This window comes from Protopterus annectens, chromosome 5.part1 (genome assembly GCF_019279795.1).
Source record: "Protopterus annectens isolate FY-2018-M chromosome 5.part1, PAN1.0, whole genome shotgun sequence".
Taxonomy (NCBI): Eukaryota; Metazoa; Chordata; order Ceratodontiformes; family Protopteridae; genus Protopterus; species Protopterus annectens.
The window spans coordinates 644,744,991-644,768,105 of record NC_056736.1 but is presented as its reverse complement, the minus strand read 5'-3'; the positions used below and the strand labels follow the sequence as shown (position 1 = coordinate 644,768,105).

Sequence of the window (23,115 nt, the reverse complement as noted above, 5' to 3'; positions counted from 1 at the left end):
TTTTCCCAAAGGGGATGACAATGCACTTCTTGGTATTGAGCTTTAGGTCATAACTTTGACACCAAGCATCAGTCTCAGCGAGGCCTCTTTGTAGGATGTCCACATTCTTAGGCAGATCTATTATGGCTCCTAGGTTGCAGTCGTCTGCAAATTTCATTAGCCAGAGACCAGCTGTATTAGCCTGGACTTCAGAGAAGTAGATACCGAACAGGAGAGGACCCAGAACTGAACCCTGTGGTACTCTGCTTGTCACTGGTTTGAAATCGGACTTGGAGTTGGCTACTTTCACTGTGTGGGTTCTGTCAGCGATCCAGCTGGCCACCCATCTTGTGACACATGGATTTATGCCTAGTCCAGTGAGCTTATCTATAATACCAGAGTGGGGGATGGTGTCGAAAGCCTTGGTGAGGTCAAGATAGGCTGTGTGCACCACCCTTACCCTCGTCTATGGCACTGCTGACTGCTTCAAAGAAGTCAATCAGGTTTAAAAGGAACAATCTACCTTTTACAAACCCAAACTGAGTGGGATCCAGAGTTTGGAGTTACCTATGTCTTTGTTTATAAGCTCCAGGATGATGCGTTCCATGGCCTTGCAGACCAGGCTAATGGGGCAGTAGTTCCCGGGGTCAGTGGTGGCACCCCCTTTGTGTAGTGGGATAACCGTCGCTGTGCCCCATTCCATAAGCACAAAGCCTGAAGTGAGGCTATGGTTGAACATGGTACTTAGGTGGGGTGCCAGTTCGCTCTGTAGTTCATGCAGAAAGCAGCCTGGGATGTTGTCCAGTCCCATGGATGCTGTGTTCTTGGCTTTGGAGAGTGTGGTCTTTACCTGTGCGTCCGTGATTACAAGGGCTTTGCAATCTTCCGGTTTGGAGATGGGCTCTTTGGTGGGTGAGGGGGGGTAAAGTTTGCAATGAACCTGTCTGCCAGGATGTTGGCAATATCAGTTGGTTCGGTTAGTGTAGTGTCATTGTGCTGTAGTTCTGAGCAGATCTGAGTGTTGCCATTGAGATTCTTGACATAGCTGTAGAAAGCTTTGTGGTTGTCTTTAGAATCCATGGCAAGTTTATTTTTGTAACTAGCTTTGGAGGATTTTATGAGGGGATCTCAGCTTCTTGCTGAGGCTGATCAGGGAAGTTCCTGCAATCATGGGGTTTTACTCTTTTTTGCAACAGTTTCTTCCTTCTGTTGTAGAGTTTGTTTATGGCAGGGATCACCAGATTGACTTCCTTTTTTTTGGAGGACAGTGTCTTGATTCTGTTGGGGATGGCACAGTCCATGCACTTGTGTATGTGCTTATACAGTGCTTTTGTATATGATTCAACAGTCGTGTCTCTATTTTCCATCTGTGTAGGTGACGTGAAGTTGGCCACTTCTGACTTAAGAAGCATGAAGATGGCTTTGGAGAAATTTTTTATGGTGGTTTCCTTAATTGCGGGGGGGGGGGGGCAGGATATGGATGTCTAGGGTGATTAGCTTGTGGTCGTACCTGACCAGCGAGGAGTTGACCTCTGGCATGGAGCATCTGTTACCCATACTGGTAATGACCGGGTCCAGGATGTTGCTGCTACTGGTAGGGGTATGGACAAGCTGATCAAGTGCCCTGGAATTGAAGAATTCCAGAAAACGTTGGTCAGATGAGTTAGTACAGGAGTACTTTTCCCAACTGATGGTGGGGTAGTTGAAATCTCCCAATATTAGGGTATTGGGCTGTACCTTAATATTATACAGTATATAGAGAAACATGGAGTGGGTGTCCTGGGGCATGGCGGTGGATCTGTTAACAAGCTACAACCTGGATTGCAGTCTTGCCCAGTGTTAATTGTACTTGGATAATTTCAGATGCATTGTGTTGAGCAACTAGCCTGGAGGTGTGGATATCCTTTATGAATATGGACACGCCTCTTCCTTTAGTGTTTCATTCCAGGTTAGGTGGCCGAAAGGTGTGGTAAGAATTTTAGCCTGGTAATGCAGGGGTGCTCTCTGGAGCCTTAAACCAGGTCTCTGTCACTGCACAGATGTCGATGTTTTCCATCTTAAAGAGTGCCTTTAGTGAGTGCATTTTGAGGTTTAGACTTCGAGCATTGAGTAGCATTACCTTTAGATTTTGCTTGTTTGTATCTACTATGGTGGTGCGTTTGATGTTTGAGCCTTGTCTAAAAAAGGCACTATAGGGGTGGCAAGAGCCTTAGCCAGTGAACCTGACTATTCAAAATTCTGAAAATCAAAGTTGCATAAATATACACTTTTTCTCCATACCTAGCAATATTTTTCCCATCCTTATCACAAAGTGTAGGATTAGAATTACCTAAGTGCTTAGCAGCAGTGGGATCAACTAAAGCTGCAGCTGCTGGGACAGGTTTGTGAATAATGTATAACAATTTGAAAGACTGAGAAACTTTAAACATCCTATTTGCTTTTTTAGGGGCAGCTGGCTACCATGAAATTACAGGCAGTAATGCGCACATCCTCTAAAGCAGACAGAACAGAAGGAAAAGGTGTAGATTCTGGAAATTCTTTTTGTAACAACTCATAGTATTTTTTTGAGGGACTGAAAAACTTTAGATGCCCTACAACTGAAAACACTGGCACATTCTAGCAACAATCTCAAAAACAGAAACCCCACAGGGAAAATCAAAAACTAAGCAGTCCTCAGACTCTGAATCAGAAAACTGAGTAAAAAACACTGAATTCTTCCTTGCATCTTCCTGTTCAGATTCAGAATATTGAATATCTTCAGGAAGAGTGGAATCCTCTTTATTACACCAACAAATATTTTACAAGAAAGATCAATACCCTGAATTAAACTCTTGGCCAGGCCCAGTAAACTACTCCTATGTAAAGAAATTGAAGGGGATTAGATACACACTTGGTTTTCGGTGCCTTTTTGACAGGAGAAATGGAGCTAATCATGTTTTCGATGGTAGCAGCTGCATCCCTGGGGTTACGCACAGCACTCTGACACAACAGGAAAACCTTCCTTGTTCCCTCTCTCAGGACCAAATGTGGCTCTTCCTTGCCCACAGAGGGGACACCAAATGCAGTACAGGATGTGGCCAACCCTCACCCCCAATCCATAGTGGCTGTAGGTGCTACAACAGAGGATTCCGGGGTAAAAGACGATTGGTCTGAGGTGCAACAAATGGCTACAGCAGAGTCATCCAACTGAGGAAAACTGCTAACCTGCTGTAGTGATGAAGGCTGTTTAACCTTTTTTGTGTATGCGTGGCTGGAAGAAGGACTGACCGTGTCTCTTCCATGGCCAAGTTGAAGATGGTGCCTCTTTCCCAGGAAGACAAAGTTGGTAAACACTATCAGTCCACAAAAGTTATTTTGACAAAAGAAAACACAGTGAAAAACATTTTAAAACACTATTCCAGTCCACCAAATTAAAATAAACAATTTCCCCACAGAAAAAAAATGTTTTCAGTTAATTTACACTACTTTTAAACTGGCAAAAATAAAATGACTGCTATAGTACGCTACAGTCTCAATACAATCCATTCAAACACAATGTTCCCAGCATTAAAATAACTTTACTGAAGTAAAAAGTAATAAAGCATTAACAAAACTAAGACAACTGAATGTTTTTCCCCGAAGGGAACATATCTACCCAGCAAAGCGAAGCACAAGCCAACAGTCGATCCTTGAAAGCCTCAGAAGAGCATACTCTTTGGAGGCAATAAACTTCTCTTTTAGTCAGCTCGAGCTGCATGACAGTTTGGGCACATGGACAGTGCCCTGAAGCTTTGGAAGATGGAGATCTGTTACAGTGATCTGTTACAGTGATCCATCTGATGAGGATAGTACACCTGTTTAAAATGTTACCATAACAGTAGATATCCTTCTCTTCACTGTTGCAGTATTCCCCACTTAAGGGATCTCCTGCCAGGGCTGTTGCAGTATTCCCCACTTAAGGGATCTCCTGCCAGGGATTGCCCAATGTCTGGCCAGTACACCAATGCCTTTGGTTCTTATAGGCACTGTACATCACATGCTCCCTGCACAAGGTGTAGGGCATAAAGATGACTTATTGACCCAAACACGTGAAACTGAAAAAGCCCCAGGAGGAACAGAATACCCTCAGGGACAAAGTTGAACATGTGCATCCAGAAGAGAAAAAGAAGAAGGATCCTTGGCCAGGAGGGCAACAGAAATACAGGGCAAGAGCAAGGACAGATGGGGAAGGAAGGGGGATCGAATACTGCAACAGTGAAGATAAACACATCTGCTGTTATGGTAACACATTACACAACTGTACTATGTTCTTCCAGATCACTGTTCCAGCATTCTTCACCTAAGGGAGAGTAAAAGAGCTTAAGAAGAAGCCTGGGAGGAGGAAAGCACAAAAGAAACCTCTACAAAAACACATGCAGGACAGCCCTGGCAAAGCCTGCCCTGGCTCTGGAAATAAAATCCAGCTTGTAATGTTTAGTGAAAGTATGAAAAGAGGACCAAGTAGCAGCCTCTAGGATGGAATTGGTATCCAAACCCATGAAGAAAGCACCATAGGAGGCAACCGCCCTAGCAGAATGTGCCTTTTAAAGACGAGAAAAGACATTTGCCATGAAAAGAATAACAGAAGGAAATAGCCTTAGAAATCCATGAGGAAATAGTTTGCTTAGAAACAGCCAAACCCACAGTCCTGGGATGAAAAACAAAAAGCTGCTCAGATGTGTGGAGAGCTTTAGTTTTAGCTAAATAATGTCTAAGCAAATCCAAGGTGTGAAGAACCTTCTCACTGTCAGACTTTGGAGAAGGAAAAAAGGAAGGAAGATGAATAGGCTGATTACGGGACAACTCACTGACCACCTTGGGCTTAAATGTTAATAAAAAGAGACACCACGTCTATGGAAAACTGAAAAAGGAGGAATTGCCATGACAGCCTGAAGTTCAGACACTCTTGGGAGAAGATTCAAAAATACAATGTTGTAAGGAATTTGAATTGGCTGCCTCAAAAGCAGCCTGATCAATTTTTCAAGTACAAAACTGAGGTCCCAAGGAGGAGGAGTATGCTTCTTGTGACACCGGATATGAAGGACACATTTAAGAAATTGACTGGCCTCAAATCTAGAGGGCAAAGGAGGAGTCAGGGGTATACAAGCAAAAACTGTTGACAGGTGGGGTACAACTGAAGAATATGCCAACACAGCATGAAGCAGATCGAACAAATAAGAGACAATCAGAGGAACCTCCACAGATAGGGGATCCTGGCAGTGAGAGAGAGGCACCATTTTCCATTTGGACATTTATGACTTTCCAGTAGTGGGTTTCCTGGCCTTCTGCAGAACCCAGAACATGTTCACAGAAACAACGTACCTAAAAGGGATCAAAAACCCTACCACCTAGTGTCATCTGAAGAGTGGACAGGTGAGGATGAACAAGAGATCCCTTGTCTTGTGTGAGATGATCTACCTGGTAAGGTAACTTATGGTGACTGCCCCTGGCCAAATGAAAGAATGTGGAGCTAATGCTGTCTGGGCCAAAAGGGAGTCACCAGCAAGATTTTTGGAGTTTCCTGCCTGATTCTGTGCAGAACCTGTGGTAACAGAAAGGAGGGGGGGGGGTGTGTGTGTGTACAGAAACGTTCTCTTCCAAGGAAAAGACAGGGTGTCCACTTTCCAAGTCAGAGGACTTGACTTTGGAACAGAACAGAAGAAGTTGTCTGGTCGGACAGGAGGTGAAAAGATCTACCTGAGGAATACCCTACCACTGGACAATATCCAGGAATACATCACTGTGAAACCTTCATTCATTCATGAGCTTATGCTCTGGACCTGCTCAGAGTCTGAAGAAATGTAAACAACCTGAAGAGTCACTCGATACTGGATAGCAAATCCCAGACCTGAAGAGTTAGTCTACAAAGAAGAAAAGACCTTGTGTCCCCCTGCTTGTTGACACACCACATCACTGTGGTATTACTTATAAAGACTTTGAGAGGTCTGGGAATGAAAAGCTTGCAGAGCCCTTACATTTTTATGTTAACATTACCTAACCTCTGATGAGGAGGCCAGAGTCTGCTTAGGGTGCCACAAGAAGCTAACCACTCCATGTTTGAGGTGTCCATTAAACAGCTGTTGAGAGGGAACTGCAGCCTGCAAGGGAATCCCCGGATTGAGTGAGAGTTAGCTGATGAATCCACCACTGAAGCTTGATCTCAAGACAGGGAAGAAAAGCTACAGCAAACTCTCTGGCTGGCAATGGTGGAGCCACACTGGTTTCAGGTACCATTTGAAATTTCCTCATAAGGAGCCTTGTGAGAGGGAGCATGAGAACAGTGGAGACCATAAATCGCAGAACCCTGAAAAAGTTCCCTGGTTGCGACAGAGGAAGAAGAGACTATGTTGTCAAAAAGAGAACCTTGGGGCCAGAGAGGTGCCAGTATGGTAAAAGTCTAAAACCTACATCCAAGGAAAACGTAGTCCTGGGAAGGTCAGGACTGACTTCTGGAGGTTTATGGCTAATCCCAGACTGTGAAAAAAGACAAACAGTAAACGGGAGATCCTGCAAAAGATGCTGGAGGAAGGACCCTGAATGAGATGATCGTCTAAGTAGGGAAAAATGTGTATACCATGAAGCCTGCAAAAAACAATTACAAGAGCAAAGCATTTGGTGAATACCCTTGGGGCAGTATAAAGGCCACAGGGCAAAGCAGAGAACTGAAAAGGCAAGGAAAAAATGAAATGTAAAAAAAATTTCCTGAACAGAGGGTGAATCGGGATGTGAAGGTATGCATCCTTGAGATCTAGATAAGCCATAAAGTCCTGGGGAAGAACTGTCTGAAGGACAACATCCAAAAAGGCGGAGTCTTGAGAAAGGTATTGAGCAGAGAAAGATTCAGAACTGGTCTCCATGTACTCTCCTTCCCAAGAACCAAAAACGCTCTGTACAATCTCTTCCCCAGCTGAGTGGGTGAATATTGCCCTCATCCAAAAGGGACTGTAGAACCTCTGGAAAATGATGAAGCTATTCTCGAGGAGATTGAGGAATACCCCTGACCAATAATCAAGAGACCCAACTAATCTGATGTGATCCAATGCCAATTTGGAAGAGAAAGAAAGAAAAGAGACAAGGAGACCTGGCCAAGGGGAAAGGATGGCCAAATATCAAACAGAGCTGGGTTTGTCCTGAAAAGGTTTCTGGGAAGGACGAGTCTGAGTAGACTTAAGCAGGAGGAACATACCTAGAACCCTTCTTACCCTTACAAGGGGGCAAATCTGTCTATGAACAAAGGCAGACAAATAAATAAATAAAACAGGTTATCCTTCTATCTAACATTTGTTTACCGGGAAAGTCCGAGTGGGATAGAGCCCATTTTCAGCAGAGGCCTGGGGAGAAATGCTCCAGATGCATGTCTTTGGAATGTGGGAGGAAACTGAAGCACCCAGAGGAAACCCAAGTGAACGCAGGAAGGACATGCAGACTACACAAAAGGCACCCTAGCCGAGAATCGAACAAGAGAACCTCTTGCTGTGAGGCGACACTGCTAACTGCTGCACCACTGAATTTGGGAATAAGGGAGACCAGCTATGTTTAAGTTTCTACAAGGCTTTACCCTTTTCCTGGAGGGACTTAAATCAGCAGCAGCTGTCCCAAAAAGGCTTTTGTTATTCAGAAGTGCAACCAAAAGCTTGGCCTTAATACCATCAGGTAAAGCCTGAAGATGTAGTCAAGCATAATGCCGCTTTACTGAACCAAAAGCAGCAGCCCTGGAAGAGATATCAGCTGCATCATAACTGCATTTTACTGAGTGACTGGCAACCTGAGAAGTGGACCCCAGCAGGGAAAAGGCAGACGTCTTCCAATCAGAATTAGGAAAGTCAGAGACCACTTCAGATACCTGAAAAAGGGAGGGCCAAAACATAACTGGTCATACGAGTTTGGTAATTACCCTAAAATCAGGGTGCAGGCAGTATAACGTTCTTGCCCAACCTTTCTATGGCCTGATTATCAATACTGGGAGGAAGGAGCTTAGTAGATGACAATAACTTAGAGGGTTTGTCAAAGATACCACTTAAGGAATAGCAGAAGAGCACTTATACAAGAAGCTTACAGGGCACTTATACAAGAAGCTTACAGTCCTTAAGCACCTTGTAGAACCTATCAGATTTCTTTGGTGCAGGAGGCTGGGAGTCAGAAGCTACAGAGACTGCAGAAAAGGTGTCCAAAAGGCAGCCAGAACAGGACAGAGAGAGAGAGAAAGTATGATTTTAGAGACTCCATTTGCAGGAGCTCACAGTATCTCTTTTGAATTTCAGAAACCTGGGAACAGTACCACTATCATGCGTGCAATAGTATTCCCAAAGAGAAACTTTTCCAAAGGGAGTCTGGACTCAAAGAATCTTCTTACTCTGAACAGTAATCCAGATGAGAAGAAAAAGCCAGGGGATTTTTCTCCAGCATCCAAATCCTCATCCAAGAAATCCAACTCCCCAGGCCTCTTAACAGAATATGAAGACAGGGGTACAGACACCCCTTGAGGAGGCTTCAAGACCATTAAAGTATTAAACAAAGATCCCCAACCTGAAAGGCAAGATTTCATTTAGGGTTTAACAACAGAGGTGATATGCTTAGTTTTCTGCTTGTTTTTCTGCATGGTGTCTGTCTGAAAAACTCTTGGAGGGTCAGACCCTTGATGGTACTCAAGAACAGTGGTAGGTACTTCCTCCCTTACTAAAAATCTGAGGAAAGGAATCTCCCTTGGATATTATCAGTCAAGGTTCTCCATCAGTGTCAAATGAAAACACTGGAAAAGCCTTGGAGAACGTGTGAGAATCTGGAGCCATGCCAGCTTCCAACAGGATCATGGCAAAGGAATCAGAAGCAAGCACCGGATGGGTCTTCAGGGCTTTCACTAGCCTTTGGTGAGACGTCAAGGGGAGGCTGAACAGCATCCAGACCAAGCCTAACCTTTCTGGCCTTCTTCTTGGCAGGCAGCCAGCCCTTGGGAAGGGAGGATTCTGACATAGCACCTTGAGTCACCAGCTTAAGTCATGGATTCTCAATAAATATGAACAAGGAGGAGAGCTGACTACAAAGGGTCTTAGGCACAAACGGTTGGCAGACAGAACAATGTGTATGGTCATGGGTAGCACACATGCAAAAAAGACTCTGGTTGTGATGGTTTTTATGGGAAATCTACCTTTCACACTGCCATTTTCCCTTTCTGGAAAAAAAAAAAAAAACAATGGGGCACCTATTTGAAAAAAGCTTGGTGACCAGCACAGAAGAAGGGCATTTAGACAAGACATTTGATAATATTAGGACTGGTGGCAAAGAAGTGCTGAGTTATGCCACGTCACTTTTATGCCCTACTTCTTATGTGGGGAGCATATGTGAGACCTCCGGTGCCTATAAGAACCAAAAGGTTTGGTAAACTGGCCATATGTTGGGCTATCCTTGGCAAGAGATCCCTTAGGTGAAATCTACTGCAACAGTGATACGGAAGGACACCCCTTGAGACACATCTGTCTCGTCAACATGTCTCATTTATGTCACATGCAAAATTTAAATCCTTGGATCTACTGGTTTTGATGCTGTTCACTTTATGGATGTGCAAAGGGTCCATCAGAGCTGGATCCAAGGGTACCTTGTATGCCACACACAGACCACCTTTCAGCAACCTATAGGAGGTAGAGTACACAGACTGAGCTTTAAGGCTATCAATACAGGACAGTGTGTTTATACCCTCGATTCTCCTGGTAAGGAACCTTTGTGGCCATTTCAACTGTTGCATATGTCTGGTCAGGTACATGCCAGAGAGATCATTATACTCAATTAAAGAATCAACAACTTAAGTGGGAACTTATACCCACAATCCCTGGTTCCAGAGGCTGATGTCTGATCCATTAGGCCAGTGGGACCAGGTGAACTTGTCCAACCAAAACCCTTTTAAGGCATAGCCAGGACTGAACAGGCAACATTTTTAACAATTAGTTTTACAAAATAGCAATGGACACAAATATGACAGGTCATGTACCCACAATCCCTGGTTCCAGAGGCTGATGTCTGATCCATTAGGCCAGTGGGACCAGGTAAACTGGTCCAACAAAAACCCTTTTAAGGCACAGACAGGGCTGAACAGGCAAAATTTTTAATAATTAATTAGTTTTACAAAATAGCAATGGACACACATATGAAAGGTCCTGTGTACATCCAGTTTACAAATTATTTGTGACAGCAGTACTTGGAGCAATGAGCAAAGATTTTATAGTAGTACAACCACTCTGAACAATGTCATAGCAGCAATACATTTCATTAACATACATTATCAGTTGTCGTAACAGTGATAACATGTAAAGAACACAACTCCAGAACAATCAGTTTATTAAAATATTAGCCAAGTAGTACTTGTTGCAGGTATGCAATACATTATAGGTTGTCTAAGCAGTGAAAACAACAATCCTCCTGATCTTACTACTTAAACATATACAATGTGATTACAATTTTACACACGAGATAATTGGATAAAGAATACATTGATACCATTGTTATTAGTTATTATTAGAAACCAGCTTATTCTGGAATAGCTCAGCCTTAGCCACTATTTTAGTTTCTTAATGCAAGAACACCTGCTACCATGCCAGAAGTCAACTTATACAATTTTTAATTTAGTACAAGAAAAACACGGTATGCTGAAAACTGATTGATCAGCAGAAACTTGTACATCATTCACTGTGTCATTAGTAAACCAACCACTTGTACATGTAATTTACAGAAAATACAATGAATTTGCGCCACAAAAATTGGTAGACAGCACAGCAGGTAATACGAACCTCCCAGAAAGCTACCCAAGAAAAGACATGAAATGCAATGTGCGAATAGATGACATCAATTTGTAAGGTTCCCTATAATATGACAGCATTGTCCACTGTTACTGTAAAGTAATGACAATACAGTTAAAATAATCAATTAGTTAATAAGTTTCTAATAGGTACTATAGGGGAACAGGAGGATCACATGGAAGAGACAGTTTGCTCAGTTTTGTTCTTTCAGCTAACAGCTGGTTAAACAGCTCTGGGCCCTGGAAACTATAGAGATTTTAACTATAAATCGACAAACCATTTTGCTGACGCAGCAAATTTCTCTAAAGGTTGCGCAATCTCAGATGATGTTTAATCTAGCAAGGGGTACTGGTGGCTTGTCCCCTCCACTTCATGTACAGCTGTACATTTTTTTAATTGATTAGTTCTAATAAAATAGTCCCTAGATGTAGCAGGCGACAAACAAAATGTTTCACATCTAGCATATATGGCAATCTTTAGGTGCTATTTGTCTACATGAATAAGTATATCCATTAAATAAGGTTAGCTATCTATCCTCTGCCGACCTGGTTAGTCCCACTACGTCAGTGGCCTCTTCAGGAGATATTCAATGTGGTATTTACACTGATTAGAGGGAAATAGCGATGCACAATGTGACATTTAAATAGGAATCTCATGCCATATGAATTAGCACCTCTGAAGATGCAAGTCCTACACAGGTCCAAAAGGAGAGGAGACATTACTGGAAAAATTCAACTGGGTAACAGGAAAACAGAATGCGATTTACATGGATTGTCCCCTAAGAAGAATGTGATCTGAACTAGCAGCTGAATTAATCATAAACATTATAAATCCTAGCCAAAATCTTAAAGCCATTAATCACAACTTCTGGATCCAGATACACAGACATATGCAAGGCTGCTATAGACTTGTACATGGATGATGGAGAAATAGCAGAGGAGGAAGGAAAAGTCTTCATTTACTTACAGTAGCTTTGTTTATCTTCCAACAAATGAGATTTACAACAATCAAAATTATCTGCTAAAAGTTGGAAAATTAACACATATCCTCCTACAGCTTTACAGATTGCAAAACCAACATCAAAGTGGCCAATCAGAATGATGCCAGCTGATGAAGTTACTTAAAGTAGAGCATCACTTATTTATGTGTCTTTGTTGACCAGGATAGTCTGACTGGGCAAAGCCCATTTTCAGAGTAGGCCCGGAGAGAAAGTTTCTATCAGAAGTGAACACACAGATGCATTTATGTTGTACATTTACAAGTTTCAGTTACAGAGATACAGTGGTTGCATAACATAACTGCAGAATAACGGCAAAAATGGAAGCAACAGGAAAAACAGCATTAACTATATACATAAGATTATAATGTTTATTTCACTAGAAATTAAAGTCTAGATGTAATTTATTAAGCCAAAATCTTAACAGTGAGTCTTGCACCTTGAGTTACTGTATCCTGTGAAGTTAGGATACATTTGTGAGTTACTGTATCCTGTGAAGTTAGGATATATTTCTGAGTACTGATGAAGAGATTGGTAACAGGATTGGTAGGTGTACTAAGACGTAGGACATGGTAGCAGAGATACGGGTTTTGTGTTACAAGACATAGGTCTAACATTATAGGTAGGACAGCACTATAGATTAGTCTCAAAATGCAGAAAAGCTAGATGAGAGGAAAATATGCTAAAGAAATGTAGAAAGGATTACTTTAACACAGCTAAGGAGAGAAGATGAAAGATGAGGAATAAGAAATGTGAGTACGAGATGAGAAACTCAACCTGGTGAAGAGCAAGAGCGTGATGGTGACTGAGTAAGGTGCTGTCTGAAATATATTTTCAAGCCTGCAAGTTTTCCAGTCATTTTTATATATGGAAGGAAGGCATTCCAGAGCTTGGAGACACTGTTGAGTTGTTACTTTCACTTCTGATTAACATGCATTTTTCACTAAGCAGAGATCCCTTGGGGGGACGCAAGGCAGTAGAATATTTTCTAGTACTGGTCATTTTTCACTGTAACACTTTTATAGTCTCCATGTATACCCCACTCCCACTTAACATCACCTATCAGCTACCTACAATAAGACTATAATTAGGTAATTTATTTTCTTTTGTAAGGGTATACATATGTACACGTATTAAAAGTATACTCAAATGAGCAACTAAAGGTGGACCCCTGTCCTCAAAAAAAAAAAAAAAAAAATATATATATATATATATATATATATATATATATTATACACACACACACACACGACTTTACTATATTGCAATAACTTTCTCCTTTTCACAAAAGTGTCTATTGTATATTGTACTTTATTGGCTCTAGATATTTCTGTTAAATTCTATGTAAAACCAACACTGTACCTGTCAATGTTGTTCTTGTTTTATTGGAGCTTTTCTCCACAGGCCTCTGCTGAAAAATGGGCTCACACCCAGACGGACTATCCCGGTCAACAAGTGTAAAATAAATACAATAAATGCCGGTGGTGCAGTGGGACGGTCGCGGTGGTGCAGCGGTTAGCGTTGTCGCCTCACAGCAAAAGGCTCTCCGGTTCGATCTTCGGCTGGGGTGTTTTCTGTGCGGAGTCTGCATGTCCTCCCTGTGGTCATGTGTTTTTCCTCCGGGTGCTCCGGTTTCCTCCCACATCCCCAAAGACATGCTGCAAGTGGATTGGACACGCTAAAATTGGCCCTAGGCGTGAGTGTCTGCATGTGTGTGCCTTCTGTGGAAGGTTAGGTGCCGGGCTGGCAACTCGACACCATAAAAACTCCACTGCCAATCATGAGCAGACAAGGTGATCCGCTGTGGCGACCCATAAATGGGAAAAGCCAACAGAGAGAGAAAGAGAGAGAGAATGCAGCAACTAGTTCTGAGTATACTGGGTGGTAGATAAGCTCTACCAGTTATGCTAAGAACTTGCAGAGGTGGGTTCTATATGGTGCAAACTCAAATATCTTGTTATATAACAGGATGCTAGCTTGGATTTAAGCATTGTGTTGAAGTTTGTTAAAATGAGCAAGTCATATACAAGGGTTGAATATATCGGTTGAAGTAACACAGCACAGGCCATGTGAGCCTATCGGTTAGCATACTGCAGTACTCTGTACCAAATGAAATAAATTTCACTTTTTTGTATCCAACAGGAGCATTACAGTAAGTCAGGAGTACTCAATGTGTAATTCATAAAATGTAACGTGTGAGCAAGATGCTTTAACTGGGCAACAATGAGAACTCTTTCAAAGTTTTCACTGCAAAAGACAGTTCTACAGCACTATGTTCAGTACAGCTGCTACTGTAATTCTTGATGTAAATAAAAATTATTCTATGTCCAAATATTTTTACTATACAGCTTCTATAATTTTAGAACTTGCATAAACTTTTGTGATTGCTGGCAAGTCTCAAAAAGCTGTTAGTGGAAAAGTACCTACCATTTAGAATATCCTCAAATCCAATAGAATCATCTGCCCCTCTTAGAGTGTCAAGTGCAATATGTGAACTCTGAAGGAATGGCAGGCGCTGAATCTATAAGAGAAAAGACAATTAATATACAACAGAACAAACCCTCCCCCACATACTGCATGCATATGCTTGGAACAGCAGCCAACTCTAGTAACACAGTGTACCTTCAAATTCCATTTTTCTTTAAAAAAATACTTGTAGGTGCAAAGGCCGGCCAGATACTACTATAAGGCCAAACTATGCCACATTATAGAGTGCCAGTCTTTGTCACTGCACTGACAGGATAATGAGCTAGGAAAGCACTGTGTGCTGTGTTGTAGTCTCATAAGCTTCCCATGCTCACCATTAACGTATCAACAATCTAAATGGCAACTTGGTAGAGGACACCTGTGACACAGATAAACATATACAACAGATACCAGACATTAACAGACATGAAAAGATACCAAAAACGTCTTATTTCATCTACAGTTTAATGTCACACTGAAAAACATACCCAAACAACCAAATGTTCCTACACCTGTTGACACCCTGTTAGTAAGCCCTCTTCCTATTTTAATATCACCTTGTCTAGAATTTAAAATCCCCAAAAAATAATACCCATCAAAAAACAGTGCTGCCCTTCTACCAATTGAGGCCCCTCCTTATGCAGCCAAACCAAATAAATATCGTAAAATCCCCAAACTTTATGCCCTGTTTACAGATCCCAGGTGAATAACTGGATAAAACATACATATACCTCATCTACTATCTGTGTACCAAAATTTCTAAGTAACTACACACAGACACAGTAAAATAATGCTGAATATATTTTAGGAGACTGTGATCTTAACATGCTGTAAATACTACATAGCGTACTTAACATGGCAACATGGCGATCACCCATTAAATTGACTATTAAAATGTTGGCATTAGAAATGGTGAGTGCCAAAAAGCCGGAAAAAAAAAACACCTGGAGAAGAGAAGTGCCATATTCAAAGAAGAGGTAATATTCTGAGAAATGGCATCTTGGGGTTTGTATATACAAGTCTAATATTTCTGCCATTCAGTCTCAGCATTCTGGGACTCTCTAGAGCGAGTCACGACATTTCAAATGGTTACCCTTAAATCATGTTGTATACTATATTTTTACTGTTAGCTCATGCCAACAGCCTTCACAAATATATGTAATGTGGAGCTTTTCTCTCCAGGCTTCTGCTGAAGATGGACTTTACCCAGTAATCAGAAACAAATAATTAACTACCAACATTCCTATATCCTCACCCTATGTCAGTAAATTACACTGGATACCTTCACTTAGACCAAAGCAGTTGCATCAACTATACAGAATAGGCAGGGGAGGGAGAGGAGTGAAGGGGGTGTCCCACCCGCCTCTCTTGAAGGGGGGGTGTCAGGGTTTACATGCAGTTGGGAGCACAAATGGCAGTGCAATCTCCCTGGTGGAGACCACAGTTACTAATGCTTGTGCCGGGGGGGGGGGGGGTCATGAATGCTTGGTGGAAACTCCCCTTGTGGAAATGAGAATACCACTTCTGCAGACAGCCCACTGCACCCCCCTGTGCCTTGATGAGCGTGTGTGCAGTTGTGGGGAATCCTTGATGGCTGCCTGGGTTATGACCCCTTTCGGTTATGTCTCACCTGGTAGGGAATGAGCTAATGGACAGAGACAGGAACACGTGGATAGCAGGCAACAGAGGCAAAAAGTGTCAAAAACAGTACAGAATAGCTTATTTCAGCAAACATGTTTCTTAAAATACTATCAGCCCACTGTTTTAGTAATAATTGCAAAATCTCAAAACAGAATTCTGCAAAAAGGAATGCACACATGCACTCACACACATACAAACTGAAAGACAAAAACATATTATATTACCGTATGAACAAGAACTAAAAAAATATTTATTTATTTCTAGGGTTTTAGAACTTGTATAAAGTTGTGATTTTACAGAAACATAAACATCATGACAGCATACATAACTGGCTTGGGAGGGTTGCCTAATGGTTAAGGTGTTTGCCTTACAAACACAAGGTACAGGGTTTGAATCTCACAGGGGATAATTGGCTAGGCTTAAAATGGCTCACAAGGGCAGTTAGCCTAGTACTAATCTATGAACCTATTAGTGCAAGAACAGTAAGGATTCTTGCCTGCAGGAAGCCACGTGGCTCTGCAGATTTCCAGAACTTTACCGTTCTCCTCTTTATGGCTTTGGCAGACTCCCTCCCACTCAGACATCAGTAATAGAATAGGGGCACTAGCCAACATCATCTTCAGGGCTTTACTGCTGCAGTTCTGAGTTACATGCCTGTCCTAGCATCATCAGTCTGGCATGCTTCCAGGGATCCAGATAAGTATCATCATCAACCCCCCCACCACCACCATTTTCTACATAGGGTCGGGCTGTTGTGTCACCATCTCTCTGTATTCAATGCCTACCTTCTTCAAAACTCATGCCAGACTGTTGCAAGTCTTCTCACACAGTCCATCCACCTCTTTGCTGGATGCCTTCATTACCTCCTACCTTCTTTCCGTCTGTCCCAAACCTTGTTCACCAGGCTGTCTTCTGTTTTCTGCACATGTTGCTTGAACCACTATAATCTGTTCTCTCTGACCTTTTCTGCACATGCTGCTTGAACCTCTGTAATCTGTTCTCTCTGACCTTTTCTGCAACTGGATAATACAGTTGTGTACACTTACCATGAATGTAGATGTTCGAGTGTATTCACTGTTGCAGTCATCACATTTGGGTTATCTGCTTGCAGTAGCCCTCATTTGGCCTGATTATCAAAGTCTTGGGTCCTGCTTCGGTTGCTGTCTCATCTACCATGACGTCAGGTCGTCAGGGGTATAAAGCATGCAGCAGATGCCATTACATCAGTTTTTCTTGCCCCAGATGTCAGGTGCCCGCATAATGGGAAGCAATTACATACAAGGTTACACCTCCAACAAAAAAACAAATGCACCAAAAAGCTTTAAGCATAGTAAACAAGAATCGATATAGCCAATAGAAGTCAGGGGGCTGAAGAGAGGGTAACCAGGACTGCAACAGTGAATACACTCGAACATCCACATTTATGGTAAGTGTACACAACTGTACTATGTTCTTCGTGTTTCACTGTTGCAGTCATCACATTTGGGTAGATTCCCAAAGCTAAGGATGGGAGGAGGAAATTAGATAGCATTAAGATCAGCTATAAGGCCCTGCAAGACTGCAGTAGCAAAGCCAGCTCTGGATTTAGAAAAAATTGGCAAGTGGTAATGCTTGGTGAAGGTATGTACAGAACTCCAGGTAGCAGTTTCTAGGATGTCCCTGGTAGGGACACCTCTGATAGAGGCTGTAGAGGTAGATGCAGCCCTGGTTGAATGTGGTCTTATCCCCTGTGGGGTAGGTTTTCCATGGTGCTTATAGCAGAAATGAATGCAATGGCCTATCCACTTAGAAATGGTTTGCTTTGAAATGGCCTTCCCCTCCACCTCTGCAGCAAATGCAACCAGCAGCTGTTCAGATTTCCTGAGAGGTTTAGTCCTGTCCAAGTAAAATCTAAGTTGTCTGTGCACGTCCAAGGAGTGCAGTATTCGTTCTCCTTTGTTCTGTGGATTAGAAAAGAAGGTTGGCAAATGAATGGACTGATTAAGGGCCACACTGGATACCACCTTGGGCATGAAGGAAGGAATGGTCCTGAGGGACACCCTGTCCGCATGAAAGATGATGAAAGGCTGCACTGCCATGAGGACCTGTAATTCAGACACCCTTCTTGCTGAAGTGATGGCTAAAAGGAAGGCTGTTTTCCAGGAAAGTAATTTCAACTCTGCATTTGCAGCCGGCTCAAAAGGAGGTAGAGTGAGGTTTCCCAATATAAAGTTAAGGTCCCAGGCTGGAGTAGGGGCTCTCCTGGGTGGTCTTAGGTTTTTGGCCCCTCTGAGGAACTGCTTCAGCAGTGGATGAGAGAAGAGGGGTGTTTCTGTATTTTAATGAGCTGAAATTGCTGAGGCATGAATTTTGATGGAGGAAAAGTAAAGGCCCTTTTGAAGCATCTCAGTTAAGTATTGAAGAATCAGAGGGGCGCTGCTGTGCCCATGCCCTGAGTTTGGTTCCAGGAACAGAATCTTCTCCATTTTTCAGCATGGGATTTTCTAGTACTAGGCCTCCTTGCCTCCAGAATGACATCCATCACTTGTTTACTGAGAGATGGTAAAGGAGAGATCAGGTAATTAGCCAGGCTGCCAGGTTCAGGATTTGAAGCTGTGGGTGCAGAATCTGGCCCTCCTGCTGGGACAACAGGGCAGGGGTCTGAGGCAGGTGCCATGGTGCCAGCAGTGACACACTGTGCAAGAGTGGGTACCACTGTTGGCGTGGCCAGTTTGGTGCAATCAGTATTGTCCTTGGTTTGTCCTGTTTGATCTTTAGTAGTACCTTAGAGAGTAGCGGCAGAGGGAGAAAGGCGTAAACTGATAGGTTTTTCCAGGTAAAGGACAGGGCATCCACTTTCCAAGCATGTTTGTGGGGAGTCCTTGTGCAGAATTTGTCCAACTGGTAGTTCTGGGGGGAGGCAAACAGGTCTCTCTCTGGGCTCCCCCATTTGTTTCTCAGCATGTTGAATATCTTTGGTTCCAGTTTCCACTCATGTGGGTCCATGAGATTTCTGCTTAGTTCGCCTGCCAGTGTACTTAGTTTTCCTGGCAGGGATTGAGCCTGTAGGTGCACTTGGTAGCTCAAGGCTGTGTTCCACAGAGCCATGGCTAGTCTGCAGAGAGGGTATGAGCGAGTTCCCCCCCCCTGCTTGTTTATGTACCACATAACAGTGGTGTTGTCCGTCTTTACCAACAATTGTCCTGGAAGAATGTGGGCCTTGAAGGCTGTCAGAGCATTCTGTACAGCTAACATTTATTTTTGATTGATATGCAGGTGCATTTGCCCTGAATGCACTTTCCTGCCAAGTGAGCCCCCCATGCATAGTCTGATGCATCTGTTGTTAGGGTTTGGGTGGCAGGGGGTAGACTGAATGGCAGTCCCTTGTTTTGGTGGCAGGCCTCTGCCCACCAAAGGAACTCCATCTGTAGACAAGGTATGACAGGAATCATTGATTCTAGATCCTGAGAATGTTGACACCATACGCTTTTTAGATACCATTGTAGTTTCCTCATATGCAGTCTTGTATATGGAATTAATAGAAAGCAGGCGGCCATGAACCCCAGGGCTTGCAGTATTTTCCTTGCTGATAGCTGGGTCTTTGTGGCCAGTAGTTTGAAGTACGCTGTCAAATGAACTTGTTTCACTGGTGTGAGGTAGGCTATCTGGGAAGCTGTATTCAAGCTTGCTCCCAGGAATACAACTTGTTGGCAGGGTACAAGATGTGATTTATTTTCGTTTATGGTGTACCCCAGAGAAGTTAGCAATTTCTTTACAAACGCCAGATGATTTAATAGTATGTCCTGGCTTTCTGCCTGAATTAGACAATCGTCCAGGTAGGGGTATATTTGAATATTTCTTTACCTGCAAAATGCAATGACTGGAGCTAGGCACTTTGTGAATACCCTGGGGGCATTAGATAAGCCAAAGGGCAGTGCCGAGAACTGATGGTGCATGTAGCCTGCTTTGAAGCATAGGTAACTTCTGCAAGATTCCCTTATTGGGATGTGCAGGTAGGCTTCCTTTAAATCCAGTGTTGCCAACCAGGCATCTTTGCCTAGCATAGGAAGCAGCTGATGAGGAGTTAGCATCTTGAATTTTGGGATCACCAAAAATGTGTTTAGGATAGACAGGTCCAGGATAGGACACCAGGAATTGTCCTTTCTGGGTACCAGGACAAGTCTTGAGTAGAAACCTTGTCCCCATTCTTCTTCTGGGACAGGTTGAATAGTCCTGATGCTTAAAAGAGAGAGAACTTGCTTTTGAGCCTCTGCCCACTGATTTGGGAGTAGATCTGGCCAACCGTTTGGGGTTGGTAAGGAGTGGAAGTGGAATCTGTATCCTTGGGAAACTATATTTAAAACCCATTTGTCCTGGGTAATGAGTTCCCAATTTTTTGCCTGCAGGGCAATCTTTCCCCCTAAAGGAACAGTCAGTTGTGCAGGGCTTGGAAGATTTAAAGTTAAGTCACTGAGACAGTTTACCATAGGGGGAGTCTTACTACTCCCTGCTTTGGAAGTGGGAGCCCCCCACTGCTTAGTCCTGTGAGTACCTTGGGACTGAAGCCTGGGTGTTCCGCTGGTTCTGGATTTGGACTGAGAATGCCTGGAAGAGGCAGGAAAGGACCAATTCTTAGTGGGCCAATGCCTACTAAATTTGGGAGGCTGTACTTGCAGGAAATCTTTAACAGTTTGCATAGATTTAGCTTTTTCCTTCATCTTTTTAAGTACTACTTCTGCTTTGTTGCCAAACAGGTGGACTTGGTTTAAGGGAGCATCCAGCAATTTAGCTTTAACATGATCTGGCAAGGATTGTTCCTCAAGCCAAGCATGCCTTCCAAGTACAGACCCAATGACAGCATCCCTGCAAGATGCCTCTAATGAATCAAAACCACATTGCAAAGTATGTTTTCCAACTTGTTCAGCAGAATGCATTAAATCTTGTAAATCTTTATTTTCAGCACAGTCAGGAATCAACATCATTTTCTGTTTAAGCAATCCAATAATATGCTGCTGATACTTTAACATATGAAACTGGCAGTTTAAGGCCCTAATGGCCAAGGTTGCAGAAGTATATACCTTTTTACCCCATCCATCCAGCTCCCTGGAATCTCTATCAGAGGGGGTAGGATTTTTGGCAGTAGTAGCCTTAATGCCCTTGGGTCCCTGTGAAATGGTCTCAAGATCCGCAGTAGGATTTTTAAAGAGAAACTTGTGAGAGTCAGGAACCCTGTAATACCTATCAGGTTTTCTGGGAGCAGGAGGTAAAGAGTCAGGGGCCAGGCTAGATTCCGAGAAGGCATCATCAACAATGTCCAGTACAGGAGGGATAGCTAAAGGTCTGTGTTGGGGTGAAAGCCTCTTTCTGGAATCAGAATAATCCTGGCTTTCCCAGCCAAAATGCTCCCTAAGAGTATGCAAGGTTTCACCAAAACAGAAATCCTCTGCAGGGGAAGCAGAGGGAAAGGAGTCCTCTTTATCAGAATCCTCATAAGTACATAAGGGTAAATCCTGGTCATCAGAGGAAACAGAAATTTCAGAGTCCTAATCAGAAGGAAAATCAGTCCTAGGTCTCAGAGGGGGAAGGGTGGCTTCCCCTGTTTAGAGTAATAAGGTCTTCAGCCATTCTTATCACTTGTTTTTTAGGCATTGGGGCCTGACCATGCAGTCTGGGCGTTGGTTTTCAAGGCATGGATTGGGTTTTAGGCCTTGAAGAAGATGGCGTTGGTTTAATATGCAAGTCAGTAGGCCTGAAAACACCCTCAGAAGCCAGTGCCTGCACAGCGGCTCCGGACCCATCCAAGGTAGAGACATCCGCAGGTTCCACAGTTGAAGAAGCATCTCGCGGCATACCGACTCCAAATGGGTCTTAGTAGAGGCCTGCGAATCTGAAGTAGCAAGTATCACGGGCTTCAAAAGCGCCTCAATGAGTACTGGCGAACTGGCGACTAGCTTAGGAGAAGCGTCGTTGGCAGCTTTGGACCTATGCGGTCTGTCTCTGTCTTTATCTTTGCATTTTTTCAGAATGTCGGCAGTGAGATTGTTTACTGAAGCCAATTCTGGATAATTGATCCGAGTACCAAAATATTCAGAAGCGTAAATAAACAGACGACGAATAGTTTGCGGTTTGAATAAGGCACAAAACCGACAGCGAGGTACATAGTGGTCTGGGCCTAAGCAAGAAATGCAGTATGAATGAAAATCTTTATGAGGTATTTGCTTTCCACAAGAAATACAATTGTTAACTTTTACTGACATCAGTTTAGAGCAAGAAAAAGGTTCCCCAACGGGGTACTTAACTTAGTTGAAGACTTCGGTTCTGAAACTCGAAAACGAAAATTTCCAGAGTTGGCCGACCGGCACTTGCGAACTGCTTCTGCTTCAGGCACTGCACGGCAAGAAAGACTGATGTAATGGTGTCGGCTGCATGCTTTATACCCCTGATGACCTGACGTCATGGAAGATGAGACAGCAACCGACGCAGGACCCAAGACTTTGATAATCAGGCTGACTGAGGGCTACTGCAAGCAGATAACCCAAATATGACGACTGCAACAATGAAACATGAAGAACATCTACTTTGGCTTCTGCTCAGTTGTTCATATATCTTCGTCTGTCCCACAATGAACATCCTACTACCCATCTCAGGCACATCATTTCCATCACCTCTAGCTTCCTCAACTGCTTTGCTTTTACTGCCCAGGTTTCTGACAATACAGTAGTACTGGTCTCACAAACATTTTGAACACCTTGCTTTTTTGCTTCTTTGGCATTATTCTGGTCATACACTACCCAACTGTCTGTATCAGTTGGATGCAGCTCCTCTGATGCTAGCTCAGACCTCCTCATTCAGGACTTCCCTTCTCCTCAACCATCCTTCCCAAAATACATACAAAGACAACTCTAATCTAATCTAGCAATACTTTCTGCCCCACAGCTCACATTTGTGGAGGTACTGGTCAGAGACTAACTTTTCCTTCCATGGTCCATTCAGTAACCCCTTCCCAACACAAGGTGCCTTTCATAAGCCTTGCCCTCTTGAAAAAACAGTGGCTGTGTAATGTAGTTCACCGTCTACATGGGCAAAGAGGCAGAAACACATATACACTTATCTAGTCTGTCAACTGCTCTGAACTAGTTATCAGCTGAATGGATGGCTAAACTTTGAGGGACTAAAAACTTTTGTAGAACTGCTGGAGAGTAAATGACATCTGGTTTGCAAGTCTGTCCAAACTCAACACTCCTGGAG

The 23,115-nt window shown here is 43.1% G+C and overlaps 1 protein-coding gene across 1 annotated transcript in view; it reads right to left on the bottom strand.

The window, feature by feature from the left end:
* Nucleotides 1–23,115, bottom strand: part of LOC122803579 (proteasome maturation protein) — a 234,670-nt gene that overhangs the window by 63,987 nt on the left and 147,568 nt on the right. The window contains exon 5 of the mRNA XM_044073265.1: nt 14,209–14,302. Within this exon, the coding sequence (XP_043929200.1) occupies nt 14,209–14,302 (94 nt within the window). The remainder of the gene's footprint in view (nt 1–14,208; nt 14,303–23,115) is intronic.